At 37.4% G+C, this 23,678-nt stretch overlaps 2 protein-coding genes across 3 annotated transcripts in view; one reads left to right on the top strand and one right to left on the bottom strand.

The window, feature by feature from the left end:
• Positions 1-23,678, top strand: part of EML4 (echinoderm microtubule associated protein like 4) — a 174,044-nt gene that overhangs the window by 113,249 nt on the left and 37,117 nt on the right. For both annotated transcript variants that reach the window (XM_008070872.2, XM_021718970.1), the window contains 5 exons: positions 6,724-6,847; positions 8,319-8,468; positions 12,947-13,016; positions 14,807-14,917; positions 16,737-16,832. In XM_008070872.2, coding sequence (XP_008069063.1) covers positions 6,724-6,847; positions 8,319-8,468; positions 12,947-13,016; positions 14,807-14,917; positions 16,737-16,832 — 551 coding nt within the window. The remainder of the gene's footprint in view (positions 1-6,723; positions 6,848-8,318; positions 8,469-12,946; positions 13,017-14,806; positions 14,918-16,736; positions 16,833-23,678) is intronic.
• The window catches only part of LOC103273442 (cytochrome c oxidase subunit 7A-related protein, mitochondrial), a 73,778-nt gene continuing 65,352 nt past the window's right edge, over positions 15,253-23,678 (bottom strand). Inside the window, exon 3 of the mRNA XM_021718973.1 lies at positions 15,253-15,471. Within this exon, the coding sequence (XP_021574648.1) occupies positions 15,448-15,471 (24 nt within the window). The 3' untranslated portion in view covers positions 15,253-15,447. The remainder of the gene's footprint in view (positions 15,472-23,678) is intronic.

The raw sequence follows: 23,678 nt of genomic DNA, 5'->3' as shown, positions 1-23,678 counted from the left end.
TTTCAAGTAGTGTTATGACAATCAGAGTTGTAAAGAAAACAGCAAAGAGAAATCTAAGAGATTTAGAGTCAAGAAAGTTGCTAACTATGAATTGGCTTATTACTGCAGTTAGCACAAGAGTTGATTTGCAGGTGTACAAGACTTGGTTATGTTTCTGATGTAAGATCCTAAGAGGTTAGGCTCATGTTTTTTATATTTCATTATGCCTCCTCTTATCTCCATGTAATTAAGCATCTAGGAAAATTTACCAGTAAATAGAACTTTTCCTATAGAGGAAAAAAATTAAGGTAGCATTTTAGTACTTGTCAAATTTTTCAGACCTGAGTTTTGTCCTAGCTAGTAAAACTATAACCACATAATACTTGACAAGTACCGTAACTAGAAGCGTTTTAAATCTGTAAAATAAAAGGGCTAGATTATATCCTTCTGAATTTCCTTTTATTTATTCTTTATTTGGGAATCTTCATTTTATGATCAGACTATTTGTACAGCTAGACCATTAAAAGGGGTGAATTTAGACTTTTTGACAGTGCAAGTCAAGTCCTATTCAAAGTTCAAAAATCCTTGCAGATTACATTGTTTTATTAGAATTTTAAAACACTGCTTTATAACAAAAAAAATAACTGGGTAATTAACTGGAACTTTGAAATCTTTTGTTTGGGGAAAAAAATCTTTTTAGGATAAGATTTTAGCTTTCCAACAATGGTCTCTGTCATTTTTTACTATAAAATTGCAGTTAATATTTCTAGCATTTTGGTTGTTCTCTTCTTCAACTCCGTGGTTTTGGGGAATAGAACTGATAGTATCAGAGAAAAGCCTCAAATTAAGTAAAGTCTTTTTTTTTTTTTTTTTTTAATTTTAAAGATGTGGGATACAATTCAGGGGGTATATAAATGTTCATTATGTAGGTACACTTGTTGATGAGGTGTCTCTTCCCCCTGCCCCACAGTTACCCACTACTGCCAATCCAGCCGCCCCCCCCAACACACACCCACCCCAGCATTTTCCCACTAAAGAGTCTTTAATGTCCTGTTTGTTTGCAGGAATTAGGTAGTGTCACTCTATGCCGCATTTTAGTTAAATTCAAATTCCAGTTTGGAGAGGCTGTTTAGTTCTAAAGATTATAAAATAAAAATGGATTCCTAAAGTGGAAACTTTGGGGAGAAAGGGTTTTTTTTGAGTTGGGGTCCCACTCTATTGTCTGGGCTGGAGTTCATTGCTACAGTCACAGCTCACTACAGCCTCGCCCTCCTGGGCTCTGGCGGTTCTTCCACCTCAGACTCCCAAGTAGCTGAGACTACAGGCGCGTACTACCCTAGCTTACTTTTTGATTTTTTCTTTTTTTGCAGAAATGAAATTTCACTGTGTTGTCTAGGCTAGTCTTGAACTCCTGGGCTCAAGCAGCTCTTTCACCTTGGTCTCCCAAAGTCCTGGGATAACAGACGTGAGCCACCTCACTGGCTGAAAGTTACTTTAAATTTTAAGCATTGGAAATGTTAGAAGGCTTTGTCCAGGTAGTGCCCATTACACAATAACTACAATCATGATCAAAACCCCTGAAACTCTGCTGTTGTTTTTGAAAGGCATTTTTTTTTCTTTTTTTAAATCTCTAAATACAGAAGTAAAGGAAGCTATGAAAATACTGGTGGAACTGCTCTTGGAGTGAAGTTTGCCCAGTTCTATCTTACTTCTCCACTCTGTCTGAATTTTTGTTTTCTTTTATTACCATTTATGAAAGATTAATAAATTTTGAGATGTGTAAAATGTGTAATTTAAATTTGTGTAGTATCCAAATTTTTGCAAGTAAAAAGACACATGTGAAATAAAGCTTAATAATATATTTAACCTAGTATAGCCAAAATATTATCATTTTAATGTGTAAGCAGTATAAACAGTTAATGAAATGTTTTACTTTTTTTCATAATAAGTCTTCAGAATCTGGTGTGCATTTTATACTTCCAGCACATCTCAGTTGAGACTAGTCACATTCTTAGTGTTCAGGAGCAATGTTCAGCCATGTCCTATAAAATTTCTTCTTTTATAATTAAACTAATCTATCATTGATCAGATTCATTTAAGAATATTTATTTGGTTTGGACATAAGCTAATAAATTGCTAAAGCTGAGATTCAGATCAAAGTCTGCTTCACAAGCTTATATCCTCTCCATTCCCTCTCAGTCCCAGAAATTTTTATTATGCCAAGGTTGGAGATAAAATGTTGAGATTAATTAAGCAAGCAGTACCTTCACTATTGAGTACTAGTAGCCGTGTAGTGTAATTACTCGCTATTGTGAGATGGGTAGTTTAATTATTTTTTCTGTTTCTTTTTCTGGACCCCTAGACTTTTGATCAGTCCCATGGCCCATCTCTTTCCCCTGACTTTGCTGGTAGTTTATTTACATTGAAGACAGCCAAAAAGTAACATTGGGGTAATACAAACATTTTGACTGTAAAATTGAAAAACCTGAGACTCTCAAGAAAAAAATTTGACAATGACCGGGGAGGAAAGTCTCCTCTTCAGCTGTATATTTTATCTAATACCGAAGGTAAAATCTGTCTTCTTAAAAGAAAAGATCACAAACAGGTGTGCTGTGTGCAGGCCAAAGGTATGTTTTTCCTTTTTTTTGGCAAAGGAGTAAACACTTAACAATTGGGAGATCTCATAGTGTATTATGGATTTCCCTCGGAAATATGAGAAGATCCAATAACACTTGCCCACATCCTTCATGGAGCTGACTAGCTCCTGCCTCCTGAGATGGGCTATCGGCACTGCCAATGTCCCTACCCCCAGTCGTCCTGTACTCTCCCACTTCTCTCATTTGCATTTCCTGCAGGTGAATTTGTAACTCCTATTTTAAAGTGTACATAATAGAATCAGTAGAATTCTAGTTTATTTGCCTACATTTGCTGTTCTCTGGGTAGTTTAAGGCTTATGAAGAGATATTGTGTACTAAATCACATAAGCAATTGCAAGATGGTTTTTAGAATGGTAACACATCTTTACAAAAGCAAAGGGATAAATATTTGTCAAGGAATATTATGCTTTACGGTGTGATGTCTTATTTAATCAATCATAATTCTAATTGGTAAGGAGTAATATCATTTTATGTGGAAGGAAAAAGGCCAGAGTCTCACATCTAATAAAGTGTGAAACTGGGATTCAAATTCTGGTCAGTCTTTTCCAAAACTCAAGTTTTTTCCCACTATATTGCATTGCCAGGAATTGTTTGAAGTGCTTAGGTTATATACTTGATCTCCAACATATAATACCAGTTTACAAGCAGGGAAGAAGGCATTTGCATCCTAACATGCACTGCTGTTTTTATATCATATTGGAATAGCTAGAAGCATTAGATTGTTCCTTTACTTTCCTACTTAGTTGGTTATGCTGCTTGACAGTTGATAAAAGTAATCATTGTGATTTTCTGAGCTGTCTCTTTCAGCAAAGGAGAACATTTTTTTTCTTTGAAACTGTCACCAGTCCTTCCCCTTTGCTAGACATACATTCTCTTCTAAGTAGCAACAGAAGCATCCATGAAATGTCTTGTTTTTCATTCAGAAAGCATTTATGATATACACCTCTGACCCAAGATTTTGGAAGATATTTTAAATACAAGATGCCTGCCTTCAGAAATTTTACAATCTTAAAAAAAAAAAAAAAACTAGAGAGAAAATTATTTTAAAAATAGATACCTATAAGAATAAACTGTACAAAGAAAAAGGACAAGGAAATACAGATAAGGATGATTTTAGAAGGGGGATATTTACAGCTGATAATCATTTAGTTATCTAAGTTCAAGTATGCTAAAAATCATCAGGAAGCAGAGCCCACTCTTAGATTCAGAAGTAATAAAGACATATATCATGTGGTGTTAAAATTATAGTGTGGGAGGTCTTAGGCTGGTCTTAGATCAAACATTGAGGCCGAGCACACTATGAGTAATAATAATAAAAATAACTTGAACTTCTCACCCATAACAAGCACGACTTTTTAATTTGATTCTAAAGAAATACTTGCAGACATTTAGCAAGTAGTTTATCTTTCTTTTCTTTTTATGTGGCATCACATAAACTACTGGATTATTTCATTTTCTTCTCCTTGGGTAGTTTAGGTCATTATTAGCTGTCTTGAGGTGTTGGCCTCTGGTTGAGGATCACATTTTCAGTCTGATTCGGATGCTATTTTCATATCATGCCAGACAAGTTGGCAAGTGCTGGAAATTTCCTCTGCTTTTTTACTCAGGCCCTTTCCTTCTCCTTCCCTTTTAGTTTCTTTTGTTACCATTTTACAGTCACCATTGACATTTATGAAACATGTCTATTTGTAGCACACTGGGATGCTGGGGGCAGGGATGAATGGGGTTTGTTTGCAGTGTTTTTGTTTTTGAAGGAAGCTGCTTTTAGATATTGTTTCCTTTTGTAAAGGCTATGTAATGTTGATTTGTCTCTAGACCTTTTTTTCACATTTTAATTTTGGACTGTTGAAGCTCTTGTAAACTACTGGTTTATGTAAATAAAAGATGTTTTAGAGCCTATGTTGCTAATAACACTTTCTTAGCACTGTCTTAAAAAATTTTATTGTATTATAATTTGAAATTAACTGTTTTAACTCAAGGCTGATTGCAGGCACAATATTAAAGTGAGAAAAGGTGGTCAGATACCTCTTAACCTCCCAGCTCTCCTCACATGCCAGTGGCATAGCTCTTAGTCCCCTTTCCCATCCTAACTTATGAAGGTGTTATCTTCTCTCCTTGTGGTACGAGGGGGAGACCCCAAAAACCCAGAATTTATTTATTAACAATTGTATATTTATTTGTACATGTTTAAACTTCAGTCAAAGTACTCTCCATTGGATTCAATACACCTGTGGAGTGTATTTTCCACTGTTCAGAACAGTTTTTGAACTAATCAATTTTGATGCCTTTTAGTTCTTCTGTTTTTTGTTTCACCTCTTCCACATCGGCAAAATGTTTCCCTTCGAGGACTTTTTTCATCCAGGGAAACTAACAAAAAAAGTCGCTCAGGATGCTGGGGCATGAGAGTCTTAGCATTTTTGGTCAAAAATTGCTGAACACTCAGTGCAGTGTGAGCTGGTGTGCTTATAAATCACCCATCATGAAATGGGCAAATGCTTTGAAAGAATCTCCCAAAAAACATTCACTGAAGCCGAACACAGCCCCCCACAGCAACGCTAGGTGGTATACCGATGCCGATGAGTTCCTGGAACACTTACTTATTGGGGGAAGCCTGTACTAAAAGGGGCCCACCCGCTAAAAGATATTTCTGGGTTTTGTTGGGTCCCCCTTATATACTGCATTTTCGTTATCCCTCCATCTGTCAGTGAATATTAGCTCATTCTCATTCCTTAGCTGTTGTGAAGGGTGTTGCTGTAAACATGAGAATACTAGTATCTCTACAAGATCCTGATTTTAGTTCTTTTGGAAAATACTCAATAATGGAATTGCTGGATCATATACTAGTTCTATTTTTAATTTTTAATTTTTTGAAGACTCGTCATCCTGTTTCCATGGCAATTGTACCATTTTGCATTCCCACTAGCAGTGTGCAAGTATTCCAGTTTCTCCATATCCTCATCAATGCGTGTCTGTGTTTTTGATACTAGCCATCCTAATGGGTATGAGGTAATATCTCATTGTGGTTTTGATTTGCATTTTCCTGATGATTAGTGATGTTGGACAATTTTTCATAACATGTTGGCCATTTTTATGTCTCTGGAGAAATGTTTGAAGTGCTTAGCCCATTTAAAAAAAAACTTTATTAGTTTTTTTTTAACTGTTGAATTTCTCATATGTTTTAGAGATAAACTTCTTGTTAGATATAGGGCTTACATATTCTCTCCTATTCTGTAGGCTTTTTCATTCTGTTTATTATTTCCTTTGCTGTGCAGAAGCTTTTTACTTTGTGGGGTCCTGTTTTTTAAGTGCTAATAAATATCAGTAGATTGATTAAATAGTATGGTTGACATGGTTGTTGTGTATCTGAATAATTTCTCTTTTCTTTTTACTTGTTAGGAAAACCTCCATCATAAAATTATTTTCTTTTGTGTTTTCTATCTCAATCTTCCTGACCTTCTTGTGGATATGTATCAACTTACATAAATTATATTTAATCCTGAAAATTGTTATTCTCAATTAAGGAAATGGCAGTGTTTGTTTTAATGATGTTTTGGACTAGGTCTTTTGATTCCTATACCACTTTATTTTCTATATGCTGTGTAATGTAGTTGACCCTCCATATCCATGGATTTTACATCCATGAATACAACCAACCACAGATCAAAAATATTTGGAAAAAAAATTGTGTCAGTACTAAACACGTGCAGATTTTTTATTTTCTAGTCATTATCACATAAAGTACATATAACTTATTTGCATAGCATTTATATTGTATGAAGTATAAGTAATCTAGAGATTTGAAATATACAGGAGGACATACATAGGTTATGTGCAAATACTGTGCCATTTTATAGCAGGGAATTGAGCATCTGCAGATTTTCGTATCTGAGAAAGGTGTATGAAACCAATCCCTCATGGATACCAAGGGACAACTAACTGTATAACAAGAGCAATCGTATATATTGAGAATAAAACATTGAAGTAGCTACTTTTGTCTTGTTTTTATTGTATCATATGAATTACTCACTTTTCTATGATTAATTACAGAAAATATATGTGACTTAATTTTTGTCTTGTGTTTCAACAGAAGGAGAATATATTAAAATGTTTATGCGAGGTCGTCCAATTACAATGTTTATTCCTTCTGATGTTGACAACTATGATGATATCAGAACAGAACTGCCTTCTGAGAAGCTCAAACTGGAGTGGACGTATCCTTCTCTATCATGACAGTTAATTTGTTACTTTGTCTCTGGCTTAAGAAAAATTAATTTACATAATCTCTATCAAAATTGTCTTTATATGAAAAAAGTAAATATAAGAAAACAAGCACTTGAAAAATTAAAAAGACATTCATCTCTAACCCTTTCACATATATGTTTTACTATTAGCAATTTAAAGCCATAAAATTAATGTCTTTGGAAAGGGCAAGCAATATTGTATGAACTCTGCGGCAGGTACTTGTGGTATGGTAGAAAAGGCACTGGGCTAGAATTGGAAGATTGTTATTTTGGCTCTGCCACTTACTCCCTATGAGCCTTAACTTTCTTCACTTTATTAAAAGGGTTAATAACCCAAACCTCGCAGTGCTGTTGTAAAAATTAGGCAGAACATCGGTTAAACACTTTGTAACCCATGAAACTATGTGTGGTGTGAATTATTGGAGCTCAGATTAACAAGGCTGATTCTAATCCCAAAGCCAAACTTTTTAAAAATAACTGTTTAAACCAGAACTCTCATAATTCACCTAGAAAGTCTCTAACAAATTCAGTGAAGCAGAAAGGAGCTAGTAGTTTTCTACTACACCTCCTCCCACATCCCTTAGATTATTCCCTCCATTAGGCAGAAACCAGCTTGGAAAAACTCACCAATCCTATAATTCTGTACAACTCGTTTGTAACAAGCATTCTGCCTACCAAGTTGTGACTGAATATCCCTTATTTATCATGTAAGTCCAGCACAAATATAACTTTCTCAGGTAGGCCTTTTTTACCTCTCTCCATCTAACTTAGGTATTATTTATGCTTGCTTGCTTTTTTTTTTTGGTATCTGGAGTCTAACTCTGGTGCCCAGAGTGGAATACAGTGGCATGATAACAGCTACCACAGCCTTGACCTGCTGGGCTCAGGTGATCCTTCCACCTCAGCCTTTCAAGTAACTGGGACTACAGGTGCATACCACCTGCCCACCTTTTTTTATTTTGTAGAGATGAGGTCTCACCAAGTTACCCAGGCAGGTCTTGGACTTCTGGGCTCAGGCAATCCTCTCATCTTGGCCTCCCAAAGTGCTGGTATTACAGGCATGAGCCATTGCGTCTGGCCCTATTTATGCTTTCTCCTAGCATCCTGTCATTTTTCTTTCCACAGTTTGTAATTATGTATTTGGTGATGATTTCTGTCTTCTTTGCCAGAGCATAAGCTCTGGAAACATAGGCCCCACATTTTCTTTGTTAGAACTGTTCAGCACTGTGCCTGAAGTATATTAGGAACTCAATATATGTTTGATGAATAAGGAAACTAAGATATAAACATATTAAAGGACTCAGGGTCGCACAAGGGATAATGGCAGGATATGAGTTTCCTAGTTCTAGTCCAGTCTTTTCGGTATATGTTCCTGAAAAAATTGTTAGTTTAACACCTTGAAATTATTTATTTTTTAAAAACCTTGACTCTTTCTTTTAAGATATGGTTATCGAGGAAAGGACTGTAGAGCTAATGTTTACCTTCTTCCTACGGGGGAAATTGTTTATTTCATTGCATCAGTAGTAGTACTGTTTAATTATGAAGAGAGAACTCAGCGACACTACCTGGGTCATACAGACTGTGTGAAATGGTTGGTATCATTTAATTTTGGTTTGTTTTTTTATATCCTCATTTCATATTTTTTAAGTTTGAGTTTTACTGAAAATGATTTCTTATCGAAAGCTGAGAATGTAAGGCTATCATAGGCATTTTGTAGAATATATTTTAAAAAGGAAAAAAAGGACTTAAGTCTGCCAAAATGGTTGGTGTGGTATCAGCAGCAATAAAATACACCCACCATAAATCTTGATTGGAACCCCTTATGCTTTCTCAGATCCCTGTAGCCATTTTTTTCTTGGGTCTGTGTTGGAAATATATGTGAGGCGGACTGCCTTGGAAATATGTGTTCAGGTTTCTGAGAATGATTATTGGTTACTTAATATTAGTGAAGATTTGTCCTATGTAGATAAATTTTGGACTTGGGGCTTAATGGTTGATTAAGGATCATAAATATGCCAGAGGGTATCAGACTGAAAATGTGAGAACTCCTTTTAAATGCTAAGGCATATTGTAAAATTACTAAATGACTTTTGCTACCTTTTAGTTAAATTCAAACATTTATTGCTTAGGTTAATTATTTTTAACATTTAAAAGACTTTTTTATGTCGCTACTATTCTGGCAACTATATCTTTATCTAGAAAAAAGATTGCTCTAATATATGACTATTAGAATATTTGTAAATATTGTTGATCTTTTTTTTTTTTTTTTTTTGAGTTGGAATCTCACTCCGTCGCCCAACCTGGAGTGCCCTGGCATACTCACGGCCACCCCAGTGTCGACCTGCTGGGCTTCAGCGATCCTTCTGCCTCAGCCTTTCAAGTAGCTGGAACTATAGGCGTGCGCCCGGCTGATTTTTTATTTATTGTAGAGACAACAATATAGGCTGAGCCACTTAGCCCGGCCTTTTAGAGATGATTAAAATATTATCTTTTATACTTACAGAAAAATATATGTGCAGAATGATTTATTGCAGCATTATTTATGATAGATAGTAAAGATTAGATTGGTCTGAGTATTTTATAGTTGAGGACTAGTGAGGTCGTAGTATGCCTGAAGGTCACCATGTAGCTGTAAAGGAAGAATGAGAAAGCACTTTAGGTATTAATATGGAAAGATGCCTAAGATGTACTCCTAAGTACAAATATTTAAGAGCAAGAGAATATTCACAGTGTTCTACCATTTGTATAAAAAAAACAAGGTGGAAAGTAGACGCTTATCTTGGCTTTCATGTATATAAAAATTTCCTAGAATTATTAATAAAAAGAAACTAGACTGGGCATGGTGGCTCATGCCTATAATCCCAGCATTTTGGGAGGTTAAGGTGAGAGAATTGCCTGAGCCCCTGGGTTCGAGACCAACCTGGGCAACTTGGCTAGACCTCATCTTTACAATAAATCAAAAAATCAGCCAGGTGTGGTGATGCGTGCCTGTAGCTCCAGCTACTTGGAAGACTGAGGCAGAAGAATTGCCTGAGCCCAGCAAGTTGAGGCTGCAGTGGCTGTGATTGTGCCACATAGCCTGGGCAACAGAGTGAGACTCCGACTCAAAACTAAAATAAAATAAAACAAAAAAGAAACGAATCGCAAAGATTACCTGGCAGAGGTGACATAGGGGTTGGGGATCGGGGTGAGATTGACAAGACCTTAGGAGATGGGGCAGGTAGGAAAGACACTTTTCTTAGAATATCTTTTATAGCTTTTGATATTTGTACCCTGTGAATATACTAGTCTAATTCAGAAATTTTAATTTAAAGAAATTGTTTAAAAAGAGAGATCTGAAATGGCAAAATGTTAATATATTAGATTTTTAGTTACCTTTAGTGTAGTTGACCTTCATGCAGAACATAAAACTTAGTAAGGAGAAATGAAATTAAAGAAACATATTGATATACTCTAGCCTCCTTAGTAGTCAAAGAAATTAAAACAAGGTATCATTTGTATCAATTGTTGAAGCATTTTAAAAGTTGTAATTTTTTTTGTTTTTCCTTCTTCTTTAAGTTAGAATCTTGCTCTGTTGCCTAGGCTGGAATGCAGTGGAATAATCACTGCTCTCCATAGCCTCTAACACCTGGGCTCAAGCAATCTTCATGCCTCAGCCTCTCGAGTAGCTGGGACTTCAGGTGCACACCACTACACCCAAATAATTTTTTTGTAGAGATGAGGTCTCGATATGTTGCCCAGGCTGATCTCAAACTCCTGGGCTCAAGTGATCCTCCCACCTCTGGCTCCCAAAGTGCTGAAATTACAGGCAAGCGGTACTGTGCCAGGCATTAAGGGGTATGATAATTTTTTTTTGGATCAGTGTCTGTTGCCCAGGCTGAAGTGCCATGGCACACACATAGCCACTGCAGCCTCTACCTGCTGGGCTCAGGCGATCCTTCCACTTCAGCCTTCCAACTAGCTGGAACCACAGGTGTGTGCCACCACTCCCAGCTAATTGTTTGATTTATTGCAGAGACGAGGTCTTGCCAGTTGCCCAGGCTGGTCTCGAACCCCTGGACTCAGGTAATCCTCTCACCTCTGCCTCCCAAAGTGCTGGGATTACAGGTATGAGCCACTTTACCCAGCATAAAAGGTATAATTTTTAATATGAGGAAGTTGAAGTGAACGTTTTAGAGCATTTTAATTATGACAATTTTAATTTGTCCTTCTCTTTGGGAAAATAATAATCAATACATACCAAGAAACAAAAAATTTTATATTCTCATTTAAGCTTACCCCTTGGTTGCAGTATTTATAAAGATTCTAAATATCAGATGAAGATGTCTTTTTTTTTAATTTGCTGGACAATATATATATATATTTTTAATTGGAGTCTCCATCGCCCAGACTGGAGTGCAATGGCACGCTCATGGCCACCCCAGTGTCAACCTGCTGAGTGGGCACTGGCGATGCTTCTGCCTCAGCTTTCCAAGTAGCTGGAACTACAAGCATGCACTACCACGCCCGGCTATAGAGACAAGGTCTCGCCAGGTTACCCGGGTTGAACTCGAACATGCAGACTCAGGCAATCTACTCACCTTGGCCTCCCAAAGTGCTGGGATTACAGGCTGAGCCACCGAGCCCAGCTGACAATTTTTTATATGTACCATGAGCAATTTGGGCACATATGCTACACTACTTTCTATTTTTATTTAAAAATTTCTTGCCCCAAGAGTGACTTAAAGAATTTAGATAATTTTGAATTGAAAAACTAAATGCTGGCTGTTGCTAGCATTAGCTATTGTTAATGAGGCTAGCATTTAGCCTAAGTACTAATGTACTTTGGTTTAGTTAGGATCCAAGATAAAAGCTAATTAAAAGGTTAAAGACACTATGTGTGACGGTGTTTACTGCTGTTTTCTTTTGTAGAAAAGTAGAAATGGCCTAAAAGATGGAAGAGCTGTTAAGTCAGTAGTATGTATAAGGAACATGTAGCAAAATGAAAAGATGCTTATATTTTAATGGATTAAAATTAATGTATTACAATATTGCATCTTCATTATAATAAAACCATGTGAATATATATGCCTGTGTGTATGAACTAGAAAGGTACTTGAGCAAATGAAAACAATTTAACAGATGTGGATAAATATTTTCTTTGAATTTAGGATTCCATTAATTTGTACAGCTTAACAAAAAAGTATAGCTGAAAACTTAGAAATCTTCAGCTAATTGTTGTTTGTTAGGTTTGCTAAAGAAAACAAATAAGCTGAGCTCAGTGGCTCAGCCTGTAATCCCGGCGCTTTAGGAGGCTGAGGTGAGTGGACTGCCTGAGCCAGTGGGTTCGAGACCTGCCCGGGCAACTTGGCGAGACCTCATCTCTACAACAAGTCAAAAATTAGCCGGGCGTGGTAGCGTGCGCCTGTAGTTCCAGCTACTTGGAAGGCTGAGGCGGAAGGATCGCCGGTGCCCAGCAGGTTGAGGCTGCGGTGGCCGGGAGCAGCCACTGCATTCCACTCCGAGTGACAGAGTGAGACTGCAACTCAAAAAAAAAAAAAAAAACTCACTGTCTCGCCAAGTTGCCCAGGCAGGTCTCGAACCCGCGGGCTCAGGCAGTCCACTCACCTCAGCCTCCTAAAGCGCCAGGATTACAAGCTGAGCTACCGAGCTCGGCTCAAAGTGAGTTATTTTAATGATTAAAAATCATTTGTAGCCGGGCTCGGTGGCTCAGTCTGTAATCCCGCGCCTTTGGGAGGCTGAGGTGAGTGAATTGCCTGAGCCCGCGGGTTTGAGACCCACCTGGGCCGCGAGACCTCATCTCTATAATAAATCAAAAAATCAGCCAGGTGTGGTAGCGCATGCCTGTAATTCCGGCTACTCGGAAGGCTGAGGCGGAAGGATCACCGGAGCCCAGCAGATCGAGGCTGCGGTGGCTGGGAGCTGCCACTGCACTCCAGTCTGGGCGACAGAGTGAGACTCCAACTCAAAAAAAAAAAAATCATTTGTTTGAAAAGTGTTGATGCAAAGGTAAATTTCTGCTGTTGCATGTTTCCTGTATTTAAAACTATTGTTAATACTGCTTTTTAGTCTTGCTGTACATCCTGACAAAATTAGGATTGCAACTGGACAGATAGCTGGCGTGGATAAAGATGGAAGGGTAAGTGCCACTGTGTCATGTATTCTGTAGAATTAGTTGTAATTTTAATTACAACTCATTTATTTTATTCTTTTAATTTAATCACTAAAGATTTTCTAGTATAAGCAAGGAGAAAGCATATTAGAATGTAAGACCACTTCAAAACACAAAAGAGAATCATACTACTTAAATATATTTTTCTAAAAAATGTTATCTTCCTAAGAAAAGTAATTACTTGTCAAACTGGACTAATATTTTCATTCCATTTTTCTTTACATAGAATAACTTATTAATGTCTGTCAAAAGGTACTGCAATTTTCCTTAGTTGATGAACCTCTTGATTTTATTTTATGTATGTCTTTTCAGAGATAGGGTCTTGCTATGTTGCCTCGGCTGTCTCAAACTCCTGGGTTCAAGTGATCCTTCCACCTCAGCTTCTTGAGTAGCTGGGCTAGAGCTGCATACCACAATGCCCAGCTAACCTCTTGATTTTATATGACTAGAACTGATATCACTTAAAGAGTTTCATTTACTGTTTGATATTATTCCATTAATTTACATAACAGATCTTTTATTTCTAAGGATCAGTGGTGAATATTAATGATAACTGATTAGCATACGCATAACCGTACTCATGATATTCTCTGACTTTACTTTCTTTAAAGACAAGGAATGGAGAGATTCTACTAGATGACTTTTTTTTTTGAGTCGAATTCTCACTCTGTTGCCCAGGCTAGACTGCAGCAGTACATTCAAGGCTACCTCAGCCTCAACCTGCTGGGCTCAGGCAATCCTTCCATCTCAGCCTCCCAAGTAGCTAGAACTATAGGCATGTGCCACCATACCTGGCTAATTTTTTAATTTTATTGTAGAGACAAGGTCTCACCAAGTTGCCCAGGTTGGTTTCAAACTCCTGGGCTCAGGCAATCTTTTCACCTTGGTCTTCCAAAGTGCTAGAATAACAGGCATGAGCCACTGCACCTGACCTGTCTATTAGATGACTTCTAAGACCCTTTCCAGTTTCAAATTCTGCTTACATACGGTTTATTTAGCAGTTTATTAGACACTGACTTTTTAAAAATGTGTTATTTTTTTTCAGGAGCGAAGATAATGCAAAAAAGCAAAGTATTGCCTGAGTTAGAATTCTAACTCTTTTTTTTTTTTTTTTTTTTGAGTCAGAGTCTCACTCTGTCGCCCAGGCTGGAGTGCAGTGGCACACTCACGGTCACCACAGCCTCAATCTGCTGGGCTCAGATGATCCTTCTACTTCAACCTTCCAAATAGCTGGAACTACAGGTGCACGCCACCACACCCAGCTAGTTTTTTAAATTAATTGTAGAGACAAGGTCTCACCAAGTTGCCCAGGCTGGTCTCGAACTCTTGGACTCAAGCAGTTCTCTGGCCTCAGCCTCCCAAATTGCTGGGACTACAAGCTTGAGCTAGCTCTATCTTTTAAGAGCTGTGTAACTTTGGGCAAGTTACTTAAATCTCTGTATCTCAGTTTTCTCATTTGTTAAGTGATAATTATAATAGTATCTATCAGGATTATGAGGATTAAATGAATTAATGTGTGACATACTTAGAATAGTATTTGGCACATACTCAGATTATGCTGCTACTATTTTTATCGTTGTTTCCTTATTTTCATAGCCTGAGAAGAAAATACCTACTCAGAATTTAATAGGGCATAACTTTATTTGATGTTTATCCATGCCTATTACTCTTTTAAAATAGCAGGTAGTTCTGTGTGCTAGTGGCATTTATTTGCATCCACCTAATACCAATCAGTTCTGCTCTTTTGTGTTTTGTAGCCTCTGCAACCCCATGTCAGAGTGTGGGATTCAGTCAGTCTATCCACACTGCAAATTATTGGACTTGGAACATTTGAACGTGGAGTAGGATGCTTGGATTTTTCAAAAGCAGTAAGTAACAACTTTTAGAAAAGTAAGCAAGCTGAACAAAAAAGCAGAAAAACGATAAACTCAGTTTTATGTTTGTGTCTGTAGAAAGTGATAATTCTGAGGTGAAAAATTAAATGCTGGCTGTTGCTGACATTAGCTGTTGTTAATGAAGCTAGCATTCTATCTTAAGTACTAACATACTTAGGTTTAATTAGGATCCAAGATATTATACTTAATATTTTGTTTTGTCCTGAGATACTGAAATTCCAATATAGTAGCAGAAAATGGTTAGAGGAATGTATACATAGCATAGTCCAATTTGAAACAAGTAATAGGATGTGCTTTCATTCCAACTTGAATCATAGAAGAGATCTATTTTATTTAGAAAAGTCGCAGAGATGAAATTTGGCCATTTCTGCACAAATGTAGGCTTTTCTTAGTGTCATATTGAAACAAAAGAAACAATCAAGCCTTTGTATTCCCTGGAATGATGAATTATCCTGGTTCTGAATTGAAAACAACATGGGTTCAATATTTTGTGTCAAGCAGTCTTATCTAAACATTGAGGTTTTATTCTGAGGAGAAAGTGAGACATGATGTTACTCATTTAAACATTCTTTTTATTCTTGAATTACATGTAATTATAAAGTATGAAGGCAACCTGTATTTTAGGATCTATACTTTTAAATTTCAAAGATAAATACTCCTCTAGATTTTATGGGGCCTTGTTTATGCCTTAGAATTTGTGTATTTATATAATCTCTTCAGTTCTTAGCTATATCTGCAGCTATATTCTGGATTATAGGAGGTTTGTGGCATGTAGAAGAAAGGACAGTTTTAGAGCAAGAAGATATATTTGGATGAATTTAGGGGCTTTGCTAACTTGAAGGCACTAAATGTAAAGGACCCAACAAGTCAGGAATTGGAAGAAAGGTGTTTAAAAACAGAGATAAGAGGACAGAAAGGAAATACTTTTACTACCCCCCCCATAAATCTCTATAGTAGGAACTATTGTCAGGGTGTTGATACTATTGCTACAGTGTGAAACTGTCTTGAACTACCTCATAATCTGAGCTTTCCTACTTCAGATAATCATTCCAGTGCAAGCTCAGGAAAAGATAAAGAGAACGGGCAAGTTCTGCCCTTACTTCGTACCTCTTCCTCTTTCACTACAAGGATTCTCTATTCCATAGACATTGAGAGGCTTCTACCACAAATGCTACTAGAAAAAAATTGTGTAATATCATTTATGGCTCTTTTTCTTAAACTGGAAGACTTAAATTATGTGAATAAAAATGATTTCAGAAGAATGAAAGGGAACTTTGTTATATTTTTACTTGTTAATTCATGTTAATATTAAAATCAGATCTATCACAGAAAATCGAAATCCACAAACTTTAAAATAGCCATTAACTTTAAATTATTCCATCAAACCATCAAAATTTAGTAAAGAACCAAGTTAGGAAATTACACACATTTCTTCCCTTCTATATCAAGGGAAAATACCTTAATACAGCCACAAGAAGGAACCATAAGATGCAGAAGGAATTAGGAGACCATCAAAGTTAATTGCTATCTGGATAATAGAAGTCACTGGATGGCAAGTAGAAATCAACCTAGGAGAAAAAATTTAAATAGGAAATATTTTTTTAAAGAGTCTTTATATTGCTGAGGAAAATACAATTTTAGTAATAAATAGTACATTCATTATGTTTCAAAGAGTGACGAGTTGTTTAAAGGATTTTAGAATTATCTTACGGTTGGCTGTTTTAATAATACAATATTTCTTAGAAAGCCATATTCAGAAATTTTTAAATGCCTTTAATGGACTTTTCTTTAGGATTCAGGTGTTCATTTATGTGTTATTGATGACTCCAATGAACATATGCTTACTGTATGGGACTGGCAGAAAAAATCAAAAGGAGCAGAAATAAAGGTAAATAAAAAAATTTTTAATTGAGTATTACCTTTTAAAGTACATTATTTGTTTCATAGTATTTGGAACTATATTGCATATTCTTAAGTTGCAATAGCAAACCCACTGACCCAATTCATCAGATTTATTGTTTATCATAATTCTTATGGTATTGACACAATAGTTATACAAGATAAAATAGACAACTTGAAGCAATTCCAGTATTTCAGATGTCATGCTACTGAAATGACAAAGTAGATGAGTATCTACTCAAAATTAAGACTACTTCTTTAATAAAAGATGTAATTTCACTCAATCTTTAAAGGTATATAAATCTAGAGGAAAAATTCAACTATAAAAATATGGCTGATATAACGGAAGGGCTTATATGATGATAAGTTTTTTAGTTTTAATTATATTTGTAGGATTATTATAGCAAATGCTATAGCATTTATAATTGCTGTAGAATTGGGTTGGTCCCTTTGTGTGAATCAGGCTGTAAGTTGCAAGAGAAGAATGTAGTTAGCATTGAAGCTGCATTTCATATGGGTCAGAAATGACCTTCTCCTGACATGCTTGCAAAGAGATTCAAGTGACAGAATGGCTTTTAAAAGCTTATGACTTTTTTGCTATACTTTTTAAATTTTTATTTTAGAGTTATGCAGTATAAGTGAGCGTTTGCTATATAAGTAGGCTGCGTGCAGGTGAAATTTGGGCCTCTAGCTGGCCCTCTTCCCCTGGTAGTAGACGAGGTGCCCTTTGTATACCCTCTCTTACCCGCTCCCACCCCCTCCCCAGCAATACCCCAAGATTGTCAATCCCACCCTTGTACTAGTGTGACTAGTGTTCAGGGCCCATTTGTGAGAACATGCAGTATTCAGTTTTTTCTGTTATAGTTCACTTAATATGATGGTCTACAGTTGCATCCAAGTTGCTGTGAAAGTCATGAGTTTTTTTCTTTATGACTACACAGTAGTCCATCATATGTACATTTTCTTTAGCCAGTCCAATTTTGATGGGTATCGGGATTGGTTCCATGTTTTTGCTACTGTGAATAGTATGGCAGTAAAGATGCATGTGCAGGTGTCTTTTTTATAGAGCAATTTATGTTCCTCTGTGTAAATTCCTAGGAGAGGAATTGCTTGATCATATGGAAGCTTGACTTATAGTTCGTTGAGAAATCGCCCTGTTGTTTTCCATAGGGATTAAACTACTTTACCTTCCTACCAACAGTGTAGCAGCATCTCCTTTCCTCCGCAGCTGTGCCAGCCTCTGTTGTTTTTGACTTATTAATGATAACCATTCTTACCAGGGTTAGGTGGTATCTCATTGTAGTTTTGATTTGCATTTCTCTGATGATTAGTGAGGCTGAGCATTTTTCCGTGTGTCTGCTGGCTGCTTGTATGTCTTCCTTTGAGAAGTGTCTGTTCATGTCTTTTGCCCACTTTTTAATGGGATTTTTTTTTTCCTTCCAGTTAGTTTGAATTCGTTGTAGATCCTGGATGTTAGGCCTTTGTCAGATGCATAATTTGCAAATACTTTTTCCCATTCCTTGTTTTGCCTCTCATACGCTCTCAATGGTTTCTTTTGCTGTGCCTAGAAATGACAATACAGAAATTCACATGGAAACAAAAAAGAGCATGAAATAGGCAAAGCAGTCCTCAGCGAAAGGAACAAAGCTGGAGGTATCACACCCCAGACTTTAAACTGTATTACAAGGCTCTGTAACCAAGACAGTATGGTATTGGTACAGGAATAGGCACATAGACCAGTAGAACAGAACAGAAATTCTGGAAATAAAAGCACGGTCCCTCAACCAACTCATCTTCGACAAAGTCATCAATAACAATCATTGGGGAAAGGAACCCATATTTAGCAAATGGTGCTGGGAAAACTAGCTAGCCACGTGAAGAAGAATGAAACTAGACCCGAGCTGGGCTCGGTGGCTCAGCCTGTAATCCCGCGCTTTGGGAGGCCGAGGTGAGTGGATTGCCTGAGCCCGCAGGTTCGAGACCCGCCTGGGCAACTTGGCGAGACCTCATCTCTACAATAAATCAAAAATTAGCCAGGCGTGGTAGCGCACACCTATAGTTCCAGCTACTTGGAAACCTGAGGCGGAAGGATCGCCGGAGCCTAGCAGGTTGAGGCTGTGGTGGTCAGGAGCAATCACTTCACTCCAGTGTGGGCAACAGAGTGAGACTCCAACTCAAAAAGAAAAAGAAAAAGAAAGAAAGAAACTAGACCCCTGCCTATACCCCCATATATAAAAATCAACTCAAAATGGATCAAGGACTTAAATGTAAAACCTCAAACTGTAAGAAACAATAGGAAACACCCTTCTAGACATCGGAGTAGACAATCAATTCATGACCAAGTTCCCAAAAGCAAATGCAACAAAAACTAAGATAGACAGGTGGGACATTATCAAACTAAAAAGCCTTTGAATATTTACTATACTCTTAAATAACATCATATTCTCTGCATCTTCTCTCTTTTTTAGCAGTTTGTTTTGCATAAGCTTCAAACCTTTGGCTTGTTAGTCACAAAGATATTTCATGTGTAAGTTAATCCTTTGAAAGAAGGGGATTCGATTTGATTGTACCTAAAAGGAATATAAGCTGTCAGAAAACCTCAAACTTTAAAAAGCGAAAAAGACGTAGATTGTCCTCTAATTAAAAGTTATACTAAAATGAAATACATGAATTTTGATCCTTTGTTGTAAAGTCTAGCAGGTGTCTTGTGATTTTTCTCCTATTGGCTCCTCCTCAGTCTTCTTTCCAAGACCTTAAGTGTTGACATTCTTCAGCGTTTTATTCCAGATCCTCCAATGACATCATATACTGTTCCCATGATTTTGGTCACTGTCTCCTGCTTCCCACATCACGTCTCTCACACGTTTAAACTCATAATTCTAGTTGCCTATGAGACTTAATTATTTATTTTTGAGTTGGAGTCTCACTCTGTCGCCCAGGCTGCAGTGCAGTGGCACACTCTTGGCCACCCCAGCATCAACCTGCTGGGCTCCAGCAATCCTTCCGCCTCAGCCTTCCAAGTAGCTGGAACTACAGGCACACACACTGCCACGCCCAGATAATTTTTTATTTATTGTAGAGACAAGGTCTCGCCAAGTTGCCCAGGCTTGTCTCAGGCAATCCACTTGCCTCGGCCTCCTGAAGTGCTGGGATTACAGGCTGAGCCAACAAGCCTGGCCGAGATATCTTTATTTAAATGTCCTCCACCATAAGTCAAAATCAACAGGTTCAAATCTGTATTAATCATCTTCCCTAGCCCCCCAACCAGTTTTGCCTCTCAGTGGTTGATACCACATTTCTCCTAGCTGTCCAAGCTAGAAACTTTCATGATTCCTTTTTCCTCACTTCTCACACCCAAGTAGTGGGAAGTTCTCTAAAATTCTAAATGTCTGCATTATGACTCTTTTCAGGACAAGTGGCTACAAAACAATGAAAGCTAACTTAATCAAAACAGAATGTATTGACTCTTGTTTAGGGAGGAAGTGAATACCTCTGGTAAATAACAGAGGGATTTTTGCCTCAGGTTTGACTTGATTCAGGGAGTGGATCACTGGATTGACTGTCTCTCCTCTCAGATTCTCCTGTGTATTAACTTTATTCTCTTCTACTGTAGATGGGCTGTATCCTTGCTTAAGTCACAAGCATTTGGGGAGTTGATACATAACTTTATGTAAGTTTAAAATTCAATAAGGCAACTTTAAAACCTTACTGACAAAAATTAAAGAACACCTAAATAAACAGAGGTATATTACATAATCATGGTTAGAATACAGTAAAGATGTTACTTCTCTGCATATTGATCTATACATTCAGCATAGTCAAAAAATTCTGCATGAGTTTTTGTAGATGTTGGAGAAACTGATGTATGTGGAAACATGGTGAGACTGCAAAGTAACTGGAACTCTCATACACCGCTGCTGGACATATAAGTTGTTAAAGCCATTTTGGAAAACTATTTGGCATAACCTACAAGGCTGAACTTGTGCATACCTTCTGATTCATCCTGTTCCTTTTCTAGGTAAAAACCCAACAGAAATATATACATGTGTTTGCTATAAGACAAATAGTGCTATATATGGTAGCCAAAATAATGGAAACTACCCTAATGCCCATCAGCAGGAGAGTGGATCAACCAATCATGCAAAAGAAAAAAAATACGATACAACAAGTAGAATGGCCAGGCAGTGGCTCTTGCCTGTAACTCCAGCACTTTGGGGAGGCCATGGCAGGAGGATTGTTTGAGCCCAGGAGTTCGAGATCAGCCCAGGCAACGTAGCAAGACCCTGTCTCTACAAAAAAAAAATTTTTTAAATTAGTCAGCATGGGGGATGTCACCTGTAGTCCCATCTACATTGAGAGGCTGAGGCAGAAGGATCACCTGAGCCCAAAGGTCAAGGTTGTGGTGAGCAGTGATCATGCCACTGCACTCCAGCCTTAGCAACTGAATGACTCCAAAAAATAAACAACAACAACAAAAAGTTAGAATGAACAATTACAACTCTGTACACCAACATTAATGGATCTCACAAATGCGACATAATGAAAATAAGCCAGATGTGAAGGAGTACATTATGTATAAATGAAACACTAATCTATGCTTCTAGAAATTAGAATAATTGTAATTGAGTAGGGAGAAGGGATAGTGACTAGAAAAGAGCTCTGGGATGTTTCTGGGATAATAGTTATGTTTTGTTTCTTGCTCTGGATGGTGTACAGAGGTGTGTTCAATTTGTAAAATTTTATCAAGCTATGTACTTGTATGTTTTTCTGAATATAATACATCAATAAAAGGTAACACTTATAGACAAAGTGTGATTTAGTTTAATAGACAACTTTAATGTATGTTATTATCCTATCACTGGCACTGTGGCTATACTAAGAATATTTGTAGTTATTTTTATAAACTTTTGGTATCTCATTGTGGCCTAAGATTGAACTGTCAAGTAGTTTTGATTTTGTCCAAGTGAAAACTGAGAACTTTTCAGTCAGTCTTTACAAGACATCATTATCTTGGAGGAGATATGACCAGTTTTTTCTTTGTGATTAACACATTATCTTGTAATTTTACTTAAACCTGCTAAATATGTGTGTGTGTGTGTGTGTGTGTGTGTGTGTGTGTGTGTGTGTGTGTGTACAAACCATGACAGAATTATATAACAAGCTAAGTATGCTATACTTTTTCTTTATATTTGAATTCTAGTTAAGGAAGAAGGCTTTTAGGATAGATTTCATCAGATAACCTTTATTTATATGCTTATACAAAGGCCTAATGTTAGTAATAGAAATATAAAAATTGTACCTGCATAATGAACATTTGTATACCTGACCTGAATTGTACCCCATATATTTAAAATAAAAAATTTATTAAGAAAAAAGGAAATATGAAAATTGTGAAAAATTTGAGCCATGGGAAAAGAAAAAAATTTTTATCAGCCCTTTCAAATATCATTAGTATAGTAGCATAAGATATATTATCTTAACTCACTTTGTTCATAAGATAACCATGTTTATTTTGTTGGTTTATAAAAAGGAAATGCTTCCAAACACAAAGTTCTTCATTAAGTTAAAGAGTAGGCACAGACCGAGCTTGGTGGCTCAGCCTGTAATCCCAGCGCTTTGGGAGGCTGAGGTGAATGGATTGATTGAGCCCGCGGCTTTGAGACCTGCCTAGGCAACTTCATGAGACCTCATCTCTACAATAAATCAAAAATTAGCCAGGCGTGGTAGTGCGCACCTGTAGTTCCAGCTACTTGGAAGGCTGAGGCAGAAGGATCGCCAGAGCCCAGCAGGTTGAGGCTGCAGTGGCTGGGAGTGGCCACTGCACTCCAGTCTGAGTGACAGAGTGAAACTTCAACTCAAAAAAAAAAAAAGGCATAAATGATCACCCTGCAAGTAAACACCAGCTAATGATAAACAATATTACAAGCATGTAGGTAGGTTTCACCTCACTGTTAAGTTTGTGTAGGTGATTTTACTGTAAAATATCCATTTAGTAAGAGTTCAGTTATGATTTACTGAAATTATAGAAATATATTGTTTTAGAGTAATATCTTCAGTTGAGATCATTTTAATGAAAAAATCATACTTATAATTCCTTTATGACTCTGGTACCTGTTTTCTTGCTTTTCGCTACAAATCCTTTAAACCTAACTCCTCTTTTCTAGGTTTTTTGGGTTTTTTTTTTGTGTTGGAGTCTCACTCTGTCACCCACACTGGAGTGCAGTGGCTGCTCCTGGCCACTGCAACCTCAACCCACTGGTCTCCGGCGATCCTTCCACCTCAGCCTTCTGAGTAGCCAGAATCACAGGCACGCGTTACATGCCCGGCTGTTTTTTTTATTTATTGTAGAGATGAGGTCTCGCCAAGTTGCCCAGGCAGGTCTCAAACCCGCGGGCTCAGGCAGTCCACTCACCTCAGCCTCCCAAGGTGCGGGATTACAGGCTGAGCCACCAAGCCCGGCTTCTTTTCTAGGTTTTTTGAGGAAAGAGCACACAAACTCTATGGGTTTTTAGTTTTTGTTTCTTTAGGGATGAGTAGTTACCCATTCTAAAACTACTTTTTTTTTTTTTTTTTTTTTTAAGTTGGAGTCTCACTCTGTTGCCCAGACTGGAGTGCAGTGGCCGCTCCCGGCCACCGCAGCCTCGACCTGCTGGGCTCTGGCGATCCTTCCTCCTCGGCCTTCCAAGTAGTCGGAATTACAGGCGCGCACTACCACGTCTGGCTAATTTTTTTATTTTATGGTGAAGATGAGGTCTTGCCTGCCCAGGCGGGTCTCGAACCCGCGGGCTCGGGCAATCCACTCACCTCAGCCTCCCAAAGGTGCGGGATTACAGGC

The sequence above is a fragment of the Carlito syrichta genome, unplaced genomic scaffold (assembly GCF_000164805.1).
Source record: "Carlito syrichta isolate Samal-C Ts95f unplaced genomic scaffold, Tarsius_syrichta-2.0.1 Scaffold314048, whole genome shotgun sequence".
Classification (NCBI taxonomy): domain Eukaryota; kingdom Metazoa; phylum Chordata; class Mammalia; order Primates; family Tarsiidae; genus Carlito; species Carlito syrichta.
The sequence above is the reverse complement of the archived record's forward strand: the minus strand, read 5'-3'. Positions and strand labels throughout refer to the sequence as shown.